Source organism: Lampris incognitus, chromosome 6 (assembly GCF_029633865.1).
Source record: "Lampris incognitus isolate fLamInc1 chromosome 6, fLamInc1.hap2, whole genome shotgun sequence".
In the NCBI taxonomy this organism is placed as follows: domain Eukaryota; kingdom Metazoa; phylum Chordata; class Actinopteri; order Lampriformes; family Lampridae; genus Lampris; species Lampris incognitus.
Genome location: NC_079216.1, coordinates 19,170,334 through 19,186,255, shown reverse-complemented (window position 1 = coordinate 19,186,255; position 15,922 = coordinate 19,170,334). Strand labels below are relative to the sequence as shown.

General features: G+C 44.4%; 1 protein-coding gene across 1 annotated transcript in view; it reads left to right on the top strand.

Annotated features, from left to right (window-relative positions):
* Window positions 1–385: 385 nt before the first annotated feature.
* The window catches only part of LOC130114148 (transcription initiation factor TFIID subunit 4-like), a 41,918-nt gene continuing 26,381 nt past the window's right edge, over window positions 386–15,922 (top strand). Inside the window, exons 1-7 of the mRNA XM_056281930.1 lie at window positions 386–1,571; window positions 2,531–2,697; window positions 8,169–8,258; window positions 11,823–12,020; window positions 14,163–14,285; window positions 14,390–14,479; window positions 15,342–15,536. Of these exons, the coding sequence (XP_056137905.1) occupies window positions 386–1,571; window positions 2,531–2,697; window positions 8,169–8,258; window positions 11,823–12,020; window positions 14,163–14,285; window positions 14,390–14,479; window positions 15,342–15,536 (2,049 nt within the window). The remainder of the gene's footprint in view (window positions 1,572–2,530; window positions 2,698–8,168; window positions 8,259–11,822; window positions 12,021–14,162; window positions 14,286–14,389; window positions 14,480–15,341; window positions 15,537–15,922) is intronic.

The following is a 15,922-nucleotide window of genomic DNA, read 5'->3' as shown; positions in this document are numbered from 1 at the left end:
ATGATTGGTGCTTAACGGTCATCAATATAAGCCCCGACCTCTTTATCGTGCTGCAGGGAACGTGTGTTTTCCTACAGTATGCCAGGTTTTACGCGGATACTCACAACCATCCGAATTCTTGTTAACCCGTTTGGTCAAAGTCGTGTCAACACCGTTGATAAAAATGGGAACAATTTGACACCACGCTTATTGAGTCACGTAAAATTTGTAGGAAGATGAATTATTTTAGAGTGGTTTACGTGACAACCCCGCGTATGCAGTTGATTTTTGTGAAAAACAGGATTTCCTTCTCTCTGTGTTTTATTTCTATGGTCTGAAACAACACGGGTCCTGCGCGCTTGCGTACATTCTAAAATACGATTTGCACAACGGTCCGACATCAAAGATGGCGGGAGCCTCCGACCCACTGGAGGACATGCTCTTCAATGAGGTAGATGAGAAAGCAGTTAGCGACTTAGTTGGCTCTTTGGAATCGCAACTTGGTAATCAAAAGACTTCTGCTGCTTCATATTCCGAAGTAAAAAGAGAGGGACCTTCGGGCGCTGTCAGTCAGTTCTCAGGGAAACTACGCGATCAAGTGGGGTCTCTAGATCAGCCACAACAAGGGCATCCAAAAGCGGGGTTAGACCAGGAACCTAGCGCTAAAGAGGCGCTCACCAACACTATCCTCACCTCCTCTACCTCTTCTGTAGCTACCGGGGGCGTAATAAACGCTGGATCCAATTTGGTAACACTTGGAACATCTCCTACTATTTCTCCCGTACCGGGATCCGCAACTTTGTCCACTCAGTCTGCTGCTGCTAGCTTTAACAGGGCTACTGTTCTGGGTCCGGCAGGCACAGCAGTGGTGACTACTCCTAACCCAAACATCATCACCGCGGCAAACATTAGGACTGCTTCGCCGGGATTACAAAGTTTAAACGGGAACACTGGAGCTGTGAAGTTGGTGAACTCGCCCGCGATCCCCCCTCCAGCCGGGGCCAACGCTGTTCTAAGTACTGTCAGCGCCGGGGGCTCCAGTATTATTGTTTCCGTGGCGTCGCAGCCCAACTTCTCCGTACCTCAGTCCTCGGTCGCGTCTCCAACCATTACGTTGCAGAGGCACCCGAGCCCCGTGTCCAGCATGTCACAGAACGGTGTCGACCCAAAGCTTTCCCCCGTCATTACCCATGGCGCAGCTTCCCCGGCAGCCACTTCATCTCAGGTCATGAACCACAGCAACCCTCTTGTGCACACCAAGATGTTGGTAACGAACCAGCCCGTCTCCGGCAACTCCGTCATCCTCGGCGGCAACCCTCCGCCTGCTGTCAACGCCACCATCAGCCAGACTCAAAGTGTGACGAGCACCGCCGTCACGCCGACCACCGGCATCAAACCAGCCGTCAATGGAGTCGGTCAGCCCGCAGTGACGATTGTCCGGCCGCCCGGCACATCGGTGATGGCTACATCCATCCAGCAGCAGAGACCTGGGTTGGTTACCAGCTCCACAAGGACCGCTGCTCCCCAGCTGGCTATGAGACCCCAGCAGCAGACCACCATTCAGCTGCCTCCTGGGTTTACCATACCCCCAGGTAAGGAAGTAAATGCAGTGGTGTAAAAAACACCGGCTCGCCCTAGTTCACGACTTTAAACTTTGCTAATATAAGGTTACTAAGGAGGCAGTTCATTTATAGACAGACTCTGAGCTGTGGCCAGCAGTCCAGCATCACTCAGCTGGCTCCATCCAGCAAGTTTTAGAAAACAGACAACCAGTCATTAGCAGAACAACACCTTCAAATTTATTCTGGACGCCGGCAACAGTTGTCAGAACACGTTGAAAAATAAGAAAGAAAATCACCGGCCACTTAAGCTGTTTTACAAGTCGGTGAGTCAAATCTGGTCAATTTGAATTTGCGTGCATAGCCCTAAATCACAATTTAGTCCTGGAGGGGTTCGCAGTTACATTCTATGTAATGTACAACACCCCATATCCTTAGACCATTGATTCAGATGAGGAAAAACTCCATAGAAAAAAAAACTTGTCAGGATAAAACAAAATAGGAGAAACCTCAGGAAGAGCATCAGTGGAGGAATCCCTCTTCCAGGACAGATAGACATGCATGAAGTGCTGAGTGGAAACAGTAGACAAGCAGTAGGGAATCTACAATATCCACTCAATGAGGCAACACATGATTACACAAACTAGAGCAAAACAGTTGAGAATATAAACAGTTAATATGTAAGTTATTGCAAATTAAGCAGAACTTTATGGTTATGTAAACTTAGACATTTAGAAATCCTATGGGAAGTCTAAGTCATGGTTGGCTACTTGCCAAAGTGGCTGGTGGACCAGCTTACCCGCCTCAGCCATAATGTTTCAGTATTTGTCATCGATTTATGCTGTTATGAGTGGTAAATGATGGTACAACCCTCATATGATTAAATTCATTGTGTATTTCTCTTGTTTTTCATAACAGTTCGTTTGTCAGTATGTGATCTTAAGGGTCATTGTTAGAGGAATTTAAAGATGACCTCCTCTTCCCCCTCTCAGGCATGGTTCTGGTGCGGACAGAAACAGGCCAGCTGGTCATGGTCCCACAACAGGTCCTGGCCCAGGCCCAGGCAAAGTCCCAACAGGGCCAGACGGTGGCCAACATCTCCCCGAGACCTGGAACGCCGACGGCTGGTGCCACAATCCGAGTTAGCACCCCCAGTTCGGTGAGAGCCAAAGTCACATTTTTGCACACACACTTGGTGGACAGTTGTGTTGCTTAGAGAAAGGGACACTGGTCTGCAGACCTTTAACCATTCAGTGTTGTGAGCTGTATGTCACTGATAAGGTACTTCATTTTAGATATACATTATAGACATTTTGCATGTTGACGAGGTAACAATAGTCGAGAGAGGGGGTGTTCTTCGTTGACAGGATACGTTTTCAAGCCCACGTGACTGCTAGCATCCACCTTGCTGACACCACATCTCTACCATCGCCAGCGCTTCTGTTCTGTAGCTGAACTTTACCACTGGCATCTCAGTAGGAGAGCAAGAGGAAAAGGGGATTTGCTAATTCTTGTTATTATTCAGTTTCTGCACTCTTCCTGAGTGACCTGTGATGAGTGAACATGTGATCAGGGACTCTTTGAAAGCACACATGGCAGTTGATTGACACATTGCCTGATACTTAGATACAATTAGGCCTATAATAACCCTTTCGGTTACAGAGTGATCTCTAACTACTGGATCACTCTTACACACTAGAGTTGACGATCCCTTTGAGCTCGTTGAAGTCTTTTTTTGTTTGTGTGTTTGTTAAGGTTGCAAAATCCAGTAATGCCACTATTCAATCTATTGATGCACTTTTTTTAGTTTACTTTACTTTTAGTTCATTGGCACAGTGATGAAACAGAAAGGGTTTTCCTATTAAGAAATCCTAACACGATACAAAAAAAAAACACGGATAGAGTCAAATGTAGACATGAAGAAAGATACAGATAAGGAGTCAAAACCTAAAAGGGTGAGGCAGAGTATCTAGCTCTTCACCGACATTGGGCAAATATAATACTGCCGTTTGTCATCTTTCAGTGGTATTGTGTCGGGATGAAATGTAGATATTGTCATATTGTGATACACAATTTAGTCATCTAAATCAGTGACGGTGAGAATCTATTACCTAAAATTTCTTTGGTTTTGGTTTGACAAACTTTACATTACCAAACAGGTCAATGTGGTGAACCTCAGTTGGGTGGTATTTTTCATATGTAAGCAGATATTGTATTGGATATCAATATCATGTAAAATTCCCTGTGATTATTGCGATTATAGTTTCCATATCACCTAGCGCTACTCTTCAACAGTCTGTCCTCTTATCGTCCTTTTCGTGCTGGAGGGACATATTCGATGTTGTATCCAACAGCTGAAGCGCAAATGAACGGCACAAGAACGGCGAAGACAGATAAAGGTTTCCGAAGATGACCTGCTTCCTCCGAAATGATCTCCATTTCATTGCCTATTTAGCACAAATAGAAGTGCTATGTTCTCGTGTGGGAACCAGACGAATCTGCGAGCTCATGTTTTATTTGCTCTGGCAGATGTGTCTGGCCCCCCTCCTGTTCAGACAGATTTCCAGCCGACCTGGCCCGGGTCACGCCAACAACAACCATTTATCTAATATGGGCCGGGTTTGATACGGTGACTGTAAAGAGGCGCGCCATTGAGGCATTTTCGTAAACAACAAAGATGGCTGCCGCTGATGTGGAATGGTCTGTTGAATCCGCTGTCGCTACAGTATTAAACGAATTGGATGGTATATTTTCTCTAAAAGAACGAACAACTGTGCTTGAATCATTTTTCCGTCGCTCAGTGCTGCGTCACACGTTTCGTTGCTCTGATTGGTTGTAGTTCTATCCAACTGCGTCCAGAGGCACTTTGGTGTGTGTCCATTGGAAATTGAAAATGAACTGAGAGATTCCAGGCTAATTTGTATTTGCGAATTGGTTTGGTGATGTTAGGCAACCCTGAGAGCAGGATAAGCGGTTCAAATAATGGATGGATGGATGGATGTCAGCTTTGCTATATTTTACAGTATAGTCTGGTAATGGTATGGTAACACCTGGAAAAATTGGTGCCTGTGTTTCTTAAATGACTGTCACTTCAAGGAGACACGGTGCATCCCTAGCATCAAAATCTAAATTCTCTGACCTTATGCTGTGGTGAAGTTTCACAAGACCTACTTATATTCACTTTCATACCATTGTGTCTCATTCTAATTGTGTTTGTGTTAAGTGCTTCTTTCTTCTTTTTTTTGAGTCCCTAACTCAATTTTAATAAAATTTTAGATTTTAAATTTCATTTTTGAGGCAGCATGGTGGTGCTAGTGGTTAGCGCGGTCGCCTCATAAGCAAGAAGGTCCTGGTTTCGAGCCCTGGGGTAGTCCAACCTTGGGGATCGTCCTGGGTCATCCTCTGTGTAGAGTTTGCATGTTCTCCCCGTGTCTGCGTGGGTTTCCTCCAGGTGCTCCGACTTCCTCCCACAGTCCAAAGACATGTAGGTCAAGTAAGTCAGCCATATTAAATGGTCCCTAAGTGTGAATGTGTGTGTGTGTGTGTGTGTGTGTGTGTGTGTGTGTCTGTGTGTGTCTGTGTCTGTGTCTGTGTCTGTGTGTGTGTGTGTGTGTGTGTGGGCCCTGTGATGGTCTGGCAGCCTGTCCAGGGTGTCTCCCCGCCTGTCGCCCAATGACTGCTGGGATAGACACCAGCATCCCGGTGACCCTGAGTAAGGATAAGCAGTTTGGATAATGGATGGATGAAAAAATTTATTTTTTGATAATTAATGTCAAGTATTTTAGTATTGCACTGTGAAGTACTTTGGAACAATGATCAAAGAAAGTTGAATCAGTTCATCTGGATACAGTGTTTATTGACAGATACGTTTGATCACTTATCTAAGTGAGCTCTTCAGTCTCAACTGACTGCAGGTATCCCCACCCTTATAAACAATACAGTGGCATAATGACCGAAACCAACGATCAGTTTCATATGCAAACAGGTATGACCATTAACTAGAGTTTTAATGGCCATGTGTACTATTCACAGAGGATTTGGGAATAGTTGTAATCACAGCATTGTAAGATGGTGACAGATGTACTCTTAGGCCCCCCCTCAGTTCAGGGATGGTCATCCCCTCTTCACATAGATGGCCTCTTTGACTCACTGTGCAGTCAGTTTAGGCTGAAGAGGTCCCTTAGATGAGTGATGGAACATATCTGTCAGTAAACATTGTGTCCAGATGAACTGATTCAACCTTCTTTAATTTTCTTACCTGGATTGCTGAGCATGCATAAAGACACTTTGGAACGATGGTTTTACAAAACGATTTACAATTACTCGTTGTATTAGAATGCTAATCTTGAACTTTTTCATACAAACCCCAATTCCAATTAAGTTGGCACGTTGTGTAAAACGTGAATAAAAACAGAATACAATGATTTGCAAATCCTTTTCAACCTATATTCAATTGAATACACTACAAAGACAAGATACTTAATGTTCAAACTGATAAACTTGTTTGTTTGTTGCAAATATTCACTCATTTTGAATTTGATGCCTGCAACACGTTCCAAAGAAGCTGGGACAGGGGCAACAAAAGACTGGGAAAGTTGAGGAATGCTCAAAAAACACCTGTTTGGAACATTCCACAGGTGAACAGGTTAATTGGAAACAGGTGAGTGTCATGATTGGGTATAAAAGGAGCCTCTCCGAAAGGCTCAGTTTTTCACAAGCAAGCATGGGGCGAGGTTCACCACTTTGTGAACAACTGCGTGAGCAAATAGTCCAACAGTTTAAGAACAACGTTTCTCAACGTACAACTGCAAGGAATTTAGGGATTTCATCATCTACAGTCCATAATATCATAAAAAGATTCAGAGAATCCGGAGAAATCTCTGCACGTAAGCGGCAAGGCCGAAAACCAACATTGAATGCCCGTGACCTTCGATCCCTCAGGCGGCACTGCATTAAAAACCGACATCATCCTGTAAAGGATATTACCACGTGGGCTCAGGAACACTTGGGAAAACCATTGTCAGTTAACACAGTTCGTCACTACATCTACAAGTGCAAGTTAAAACCCTACCATGCAAAGCGAAAGCCATATATCAACCACACCCAGAAACACCGCCGGCTTCTCTGGGCCTTAGCTCATCTGAGATGGACTGACGCAAAGTAGAAAAGTGTGCTGTGTTCTGACGAGTCCACATTTCAAATTGTTTTTGGAAATCATGGATGTCGTGTCCTTCGGGCTAAAGAGGAAAAGGACCATCCAGATTGTTATCAGTGCAAAGTTCAAAAGCCAGCATCTGTGATGGTATGGGGGTGTGTTAGTGCCCATGGCATCATGGGTAACTTGCACATCTGTGAAGGCACCATTAATGCTGAAAGGTACATACAGGTTTTGGAGCAACATATGCTGCCATCCAAGCGACGTCTTTTTCAGGGACGTCCCTGCTTATTTCAGCAAGACAGTGCCAAGCCACATTCTGCACGTGTTACAACAGCGTGGCTTTGTAGAAAAAGAGTGCGGGTACTAGACTGGCCTGCCTGCAGTCCAGACCTGTCTCCCATTGAAAATGTGTGGCGCATTATGAAGCGCAAAATACGACAATGGAGACCCCGCACTGTTGAGCAACCGAAGTCATACATCAAGCAAGAATAGAAAGAATTCCACCCACAAAGCTTCAACAATTAGTGTCCTCAGTTCCCAAACGCTTATTGAGTTTTATTAAAAGGAAAGGTGATGTAACACAGTGGTAAACATGCCCCTGTCCCAGCTTTTTTGGAACGTGTTGCAGGCATCAAATTCAAAATGAGTGAATATTTGCAAAAAGACAATAAAGTTGATCAGTTTGAACATTAAATATCTTGTGTCTGTAGTGTATTCAATTGAATATAGGTCGAAAAGGATTTGCAAATCATTGTATTCTGTTTTTATTTACACAACGTCCCAACTTAATTGGAATTGCGATTTGTAAATGAATGTCCATTTTGTTACTATCAATGCCACCTGTGATAAAACAATAATGATTCAGCTTACTCTCAAGTCATGAAAGCCTTTGAAAGCGTTTGTATTCGGCCCGACCCTTCCTGTGAAAAAATCTCAAGTTGTGTATATGAACCATGACAGGAACAGACAAATTTTATTTCAGTCAGCAGTGATTGGTCCACCAGAGAGGATAAGGCTGAGCTTCCTCTCTGGTGGACCAACCAGAGAAAAACGTCAAAGATAATCAACTGACAGCTACTATGTAGGTAGGCTAAAGTGGCAATCACAAAGATTTCCACTGTCTGTTAGATTACTAAATTCCATCCATCCATCCATTACCCAAGCCGCTTATCCGAATTCGGGTCGCGGTATGCTGGAGCCTATCCCAGCAGTCATTGAGCGGCAGGCGGGGAGACACCCTGGACAGGCCTCCAGTCCATCACAGGCCGACACATTCACACCTAGGGACAATTTAGTAAGGCCGATCCACCTAAGTTTCTAAGATTACTGAGTTCGTCCTCCAAAAGAAAACTCATGAGGAGTGTTCTCTAACAAGGTACATCTATTGACTTGGATTTCTTGGCTTTTCTTGACTTGATCATCAATTCATGTCTTCACTCTGCTGACTTATGGGGCTCCCTCTTCTCCCTCAGGCTCCTGGTGCGCCCCAGACTGTCCGCCTGGCCTCCCCAGGCCAGACCCGAATCGTGCAGTCTCCCTCTCCCTCCGTCTCTACCGCACAGGTTAGTGTTCTCCGGTTCCCCTGTTATAGAATTTTCCGTTAGGGGGTAGGGGTTAGCCTATCCTATCCTAGCCTCTCGCCAAAGGGAGTCAGATTCTGCGGGGGGGGGGGGGGGGTCGGAAAATTCTATAACACCCTAATCCATTTTGTACACCCTTGTGAGTATGGGTCATTATCAAAACCTATTAGTACTATTAATGGGCCAGAATTCCCTGTGTTGTTGTATCATGGTATTATTGTGATATTTAAGGATGCACCGATACCACTTTTTTGTCAGACCAAGTACAAGTACTTACTTTTGGGTACTTGCCAATACGGAGTACCGATATGAGTACTTAATAATACCATTGCAGTTCTAACAATGACTTTGAAAGTACATTTTATTTTCATCAGATTTTCCTCACTTTCTGACTGTAACAAATTAAATATACAACATGACGCTGTCGCTGACATTTTAACACTCAACGTTGTGCCAAGAGCCATGGACATCTATAGCTCTGACAATGACTCCAAGAGGATAAATTCTGAGTCTCATCACCAGCCAGTCAGACTAGCTTCGTCTAGTCAGAAAGGCACAAACTGAGGAAGCCTCTTGGATGAGAGGCGAAACGTCTTCACGGATATAATACCAAGTCCAGTTGCACTTGATTCAACTCCTTTGGATATCGTTGTGTTCTCCTGAACAAACATGGCACTGCCACACATTTCACTTAAATGTAACATGGAGCACATTCAGTGGATTTAGATACAATATACAACTGTAGCAGAACAACTAAAATGATATGTTATCATCGGTGCTAGGCAAGGACGCGGTGCGTCATGTAGGCGGAGTGGAGCGAGTTTTTTTTTTTTTTTCCTGCTACACCAACTGCTTGTGTGTTGCGTGTGGTTGCATGCCAGCCGTGTTTTCTGGGGAGATTTCTGCGTACATGTCAAGTTTTGCCAAGTGATAATGCAGTTGTGTTATGCAGGGTTTGGGGGCATAGGCTATATTAACTGGTACTGAATTAATTACCTAAATTGTCTTAACTACAGGATCATGGATACACATTGATTTGACTGATTTATTTTAATGTGCAATGAAAAAACCCCACAAGTGGCATTGCTGCATTGCATTGCCGCTGGTACAGTGAGGGGGTGATTATTTTAATCTTTTTTTGGGGGGTGGGTTCCCCCTTTTTCTCCCCAATTGTTTTTGGCCATATACCCTATTTTCTGAGCTGTCCCGGTCGCTGCTCCACCCCCTCTGCCGATCCGGGGAGGGCTGCACACTACCACATGCGTCCTCCGATACATGTGGAGTCGCCAGCCGCTTCTTTTCACCTGACAGTGAGGAGTTTCACCAGGCCCCCCCCCCCCCGAACAGGTGCCCCGACTGACCAGAGGAGGCGCTAGTGCAGTGACCAAGACACATACCCACATCCAGCTTCCCACCCGCAGACACAGCCAATGTGTCTGCAGGGACACCCGACCAAGACGGAGATAACGCTGGGATTCGAACCGGCGGTCCCCGTGTTGGTAGGCAACAGAATAGACCGCTACGCTACCTGGATTAATCTATTTTAAAGAGATTATATTACACAGTTCTATGTATTTTATGGCCTTGGCTGTCTGCACTCATCCAAGTTACACATACTTGTAACTTCATCATTTTTCGCTCCGTTTGGACAAATGACACATCGACATGCTCGTCTGCTGCTCGGCTGTTGCTGCTCGGCTGTCTGACCCTCTTCCTATATGAATGGCAGAAAAACGCACCACTCTGTTTTCACTGGCGTTGTCTAGTCGGGTATTGCGTGTGGTAGTATCGGAGTAGTTTTACAAGTATGAGTACATGAGGACAGTATCGGACCTATACTGGTATCGGTATCAGTGCATCTCTAGTGATATTATCACAGTTCGACTTGAAATTATTATTGGTGCAAAAGCATAGATGATTTGCTTCTGCATATTCTACATATTGGCATTAGAGGATTGGAAAGTTATTGTTAATTGGTATTTCATTTTGAAAAATGGCAAGACAAAGGTCTTGCTATTTAGGACATCAGGGTGCAGCTTCTGTCGCACATTAATGCCAACAAATGGGCAACCCGTACATAAACATACTTATACATACTTATATGTATATATGCTACTACTACTACTTTCGGCTGCTCCCATTAGGAGCCACCACAGCGAATCAACCATTTCCATTTCTTCCTGTCCTCTGCATCTTCCTCTGTCACACCAGCCACCTGCATGTCCTCCCTCACCACATCCATAAACCTCCTCTTTGGCCTTTCTCTTTTCCTCTTCCCTGGCAGCTCCATATTCAGCATCCTTCTCCCAATAGAGAAGCCAGCATCTCTCCTCCACACATGTCCAAACCATCTCAATCTTGCCTCTCCTGCTTTGTCTCCAAACCATCCAACCTGAGCTGTCCCTCTAATATACTCGTTCCTAATCCTGTCCTTCTTCATCACTCCCAATGAAAATCTTAGCATCTTCAACTCTGCCACCTCCAGCTCCGCCTCCTGTCTTTTCGCCAGTGCCACTGTCTCCAAACCATATAACAAAGCTGGTTTCACAACCATCTTGTAAACCTTCCCTTTAACTCTTGCTGGTACCCTTCTGTCGCAAATCACTCCTGACACTCTTCTCCACCCACTCCACCCTGCCTGCACTCTCTTCTTCATCTCTCTTCTGCAGTCCCCGTTACTTTAGACAGTTGACCCCAAGTATTTAAACTCATGTGCCTTCGTCACCTCCACTCCTTGCATCCTCACCATTCCACTGTCCTCCCTCTCATCCACGCATAGGTATTCCGTCTTGCTCCTACTGACTTTCATTATTCTTCTCCCCAGTGCATACCTCCACCTCTCCAGGCTCTCCTCAACCTGCACCCTACTCTCGCTACAGATCACTATATATATAATATATGTAGTTTCAGTGATTGTCATTGGTTTGTCACCCCAATACGACGATAATCATGTTAAAAGTATCAAGCCATCCTTATCTTGACTAACTATACCAGTGGGATATTGAGTAGGGCTATTTCACAGCTCTGTGTGGTAAAGGGAACTTGTTTTTGTCTACAGACAGTTGTGACTGAAAAATTCCCAAATTAACAAGTCTCTTTCACTCTTTTATCAACCAACAAGATTATTGTTGTTTTTTTTTTTTTAATGGAATAGGATCTCAAATGATCCACCAATGTGGCTGGTAGAGAAGACCGGCTTCATGGCGACAGCCAAAGATTTTGAACCAAGAAAAAAAAAGCTTTTAATTTGCAGTCTCAGCCTTTATGTTTCTCTAACATTATCATTCTGCTCTCACAGAAATCTATCAATATAATGTCATATCAGATATTATTAGAGCAATAAGACCCTGAACTTAGCCCTCTCTGTCAGTTGTTTGGAGTTTTGGTGATCAAAAGTGGTAAAATTCATCTAATTCATCTTGCATTTACAGTCTTTATACATTGATCTGTTTACAGGTGTCAGTCAAATGCCTGCAATGTAAAAGAGAATTGAGCCAGTGGTCATTTTCTTAACCATGGTACAATCTTTTTTTTCCCTCTCAGAAGGCCATCACCATGGCCCCTGCAGGCGTAGCGGGGTCTGTTAAGATGAGCACCCCTCAGAAGGCCCAGACGGTGATAACGGCGGGGGGACAGGCCCTGGCCAAGCCGGCTGGCGTGCAGACCGCCCTCACCATTAGCGGCGCAACGCCGACTCCTACAGCCACCGCCACACCTGCTGCCAGGGCCCCTGTGGTGTCCCAGGTTGGTTCCAAGTCATGTCTACTCCTGAAATGCTTTTACCAAACCCAGATGCTATACAACGCAACAGAAGGTGTTAGGTAATATGAATGAAAGTAAGGGGAGAACAAGAGCTTCACAAAAAAGTGCCTCGCAAATTTTTTTTTTTTTTTTTTAGACACCCTGTCATGGTTAAACGTGTTATTCTGAAGTTTATCTTGGCTTTTGTAATTATGTAGATTCAGCTCGGTCATCCAGATGGTTATATGATAAAAAAATTAGATACATTCAATGGGACTGCTATCGTAGTTTTTGGAGACATTTTGCCGCTCGTCAAATTGGCTTCCTCAGCACTGACGTCTGGTGGAAACCTCAGCTTGTATTTCAGCAGAGACACCTTTTTGTGGTAATTTATATATATTTTTTGGGCGGCACGGTGGCGCAGTGGTTAGTGCGCTTGTCTCACAGCAAAAGGTCCTGGGTTCGAGCCCCAGGGTAGTCCAGCCTTGGGGGTCGTCCTGGGTCATCCTCTGTGTGGAGTTTGCATGATCTCCACTTGTCTGTGTGGGTTTCCTCCAGGTGCTCCGGTTTCCTCCCACAGTCCAAAGACATGTAGGTCAGGTGGATCAGCATTACTAAATTGTCCCTAGGTGTAAATGTGTGTGTGTGTGGGTGTGGGTGTGGGTGTGGGCCCTGTGATGGCCTGGCAGCCTGTCCAGGGTGTCTCCCCGCCTGCCACCCAATGACTGCTGGGATAGGCTCCAGCATCCCCGCGACCTTGAGCCGGATAAGCGGTTCGGATAATGAAAAATATACCTATCTTGGTATGAATTAACTATCCCTTGTTCTTTTTGGATGAACATCTGTATAGAAACTGAGAGGTCAGGGATATAAGGCCTGTCCTTGGATTGGGTTTTCCCTGCGGGGCTTCTCATGAAAGGCATAAAACATGTCAACATGATACACATGCTCTCATATACCCCTAAGCTTATAAGTTAACATAACCTGCTCACAGACGGAGCGTAAAGTGCTGTGCATAGGTTCACAGGAAATGAGGTGGCGACATTCTGAGATAGTAGGAGACAGTAATCTGCTGCTGTTAGTACTACTAGTTCTGTTAATACACGCAAAAGGGAAATGCCTTCTGTAACAAATATGACCCATGTGTTGTTACTGTAGATCATTCCATTCGGACAACAGGTAACAGACTTTTGTGGATCCACAGAAAATGTGGGGGTTTTCTTACCTAAAGGCAATTTATACAGTAGCAGTGTTGTGAGACCAAAAGTCAAGTCAGTTTTATTTGTATAGCCCAATATCACAAATTTGCGTCAGGGGGCTTTACAGCAACACAACACCCTGCCCTGAGACCCTCGCATCGGATAAGAAGCAACTCCCTAAAAACTCCCAAAACTGAAGAATATCCCCTTTACCTTAAATAAACTACCTTATTAGTCTCCCAGTCACTTTGAATTAACTTTCCATGTTAGTTTTCTGAGAAGTAGCCCCAGGTCATGCACCTGACACCATAACAAGTCTGAGTCTTGGTGGAAAATCACCATCATCCACAAGACAAATACTGGTAGATTTGCTTGTGGCAGGTTACTTAGTTTGTGCTATTCATTTGGCTGTGAGTAAACCCTCCAAGACACCACGAGGATCAGTTGTGGATCTTTGTCAGGTAAACAGGAGGTGCAAATGACTTACCTGACAAAGATCTATGTTGGGTTGAAAGATTGACTCTTTTGTCTGTATAAATGATGAAAAAGACACCATCAGCATATTGGTGTTGGTAGACTTTTGGCTGATCTACACTTGACTCAAAACCATGACCGATTTTTATGTGTCTACACGTACCTTCACGCTCTCTAGTTTGTCTACTCTGACAACTCCACTTAGCCATAGAAACCAACTGTCATTGTAAAGCTGTTCTACTCAAACAAAAGTGCTCTGTTAAAAAGTGAATGTTGCTGGTTTATTTAGGGATTTGCTGTGTCCGTTGTGACCAGCAGACAAAAAAGTTAGTCCTCTCAGGTCTCTATACCCTGGTTTTTGGACTTGTACGAGTGTTGATTTAGTATCTTCTAGATCAAGGTTGATAAAATGGGAATTCAGCTGAGAGGTGTCGTCCAATCTGAAGTACACTTTGATTTGTCTGTCAAACAGGAGATGCAGGAAAACGTGAAAAAATGCAAGAACTTCCTGGCCACGCTGATCAAGCTGGCATCCCACAATTCCCCTTCCCCAGAAACCTCCAAGAATGTGAAAGCCCTTGTACAGGACCTGCTCGTAAGTCCAAATGTTCCTTTTCATTTTATGGGTAGAGAATTTATTCTTGAGTTTTCTCTTGACTGTTTATTCTTTCTGTCACTGAGCTTCTTCTCTTTGTTCAGGATGCCAAGATTGAGCCAGAAGAGTTTACTACTCGGCTACAGACTGAGCTGAAGTCCTCCCCACAGCCCTACCTCATCCCCTTTCTCAAGGTACTACTACACTATTATAGTACTACTACCACCACTATTCACCCCCTTCCTAACGATATTACCATACACTATAATATTGCCACTTTTCACCCCCTTCCTAAAAGATACTACCATACTACTGTAATACTACTACTACTACGGTTACGCCCTACAACCTTACGTCATTCCCCTCCTCGAGGAGGTACTACTACTATTATGTGCTATTATTACTACTGCTACTTCCACTATTATTATTTCCCACAGTACTACCTCATCTCATCCATCACAATACCTCATAATACTATAGCTATCTACCATTACTACTACTACTACTACTATATGCCAAACCACAGCACTACAACATTCCCCTCCTCAAAGTACCTGACGCTGATATACTTACTTCTTGTCAGTACTACTATTGTTACTGCTGTTTTTACTACTACATGCATATCAGTAAAATGGGAATAGTGAATGGTTTTAGAAAACCGCTAAAACAAGAGCAGCAATAAACACTCGAGTAAAAGGTTTAAACCATGTGGTAAAACAAGCATTGCGACGATAATGTTCAATAAAACTTATACAGAGGAACATGTGCTTTTTCAAACTTAAGAAATTTTGCAAACTCAACAATGTTTCTTCACCATCAGCTCAGATTCAATCCGTAAATTTCATGATTTTACAGTCATAATGCATAAACCCACAAAAAAAGCATAGAAAATTGCTTAAGTTACTTAATTGCTAACTTGCCAACTCAGTTACTTCCTTACTGACCTACTTAATTTTTATTTATTTTGTTCAGTCGGTCCGTGAAAGATGGAAAATCGTACATCTTCTTTATAATGCCATTATTTGCTTAACCCTGAAGTTTTTCCTTGGTCCATAGAAAAGCCTCCCTGCCCTGCGCCAGTCCCTGCTCAACAGCCAGCAGTCTCTGATGACCCAGACCCCCGGCACCTCAGCCCAAACCCCAGTTGCCCCCGGTGCTGTCACCACCACCACCATCAGGGCAAGGATGCCCACCAGCCCTGCCCCGGGAATCCTTAGACCAACTGCAACACTATCAAACGCAGCCACCTTGGTACAGTAAACTAGATCAGTGGTTTCCAGACTGGTCCCCTTTGCACCTTTGATGATTAGGTGATAGGATAGACATCTTGACCACATGGCAGATGAAAGCTGGTTTTACTCCTCTCTAAGAATGGTCGCTTTTCTTGCAGACATACAGATTCCGGGGGGTTGAAATGATGAAAGGTTGTTTTTTGATTTATTGGGCTGGACCGTATGGCGGGCCAGCCCTACAAAACCGAACTGGCTGACTGACTGACTGACTGACTGACTGGCTGAGTGTTCATATTTGATATGATTAGGCCACTGGATCAGGTGACCAAGAACGTCACTGAATTTACACGATTGGTCGGCCGACAGACGTGAGGGAGAGCGCACAGTTAAAGCACCCCAAATAAC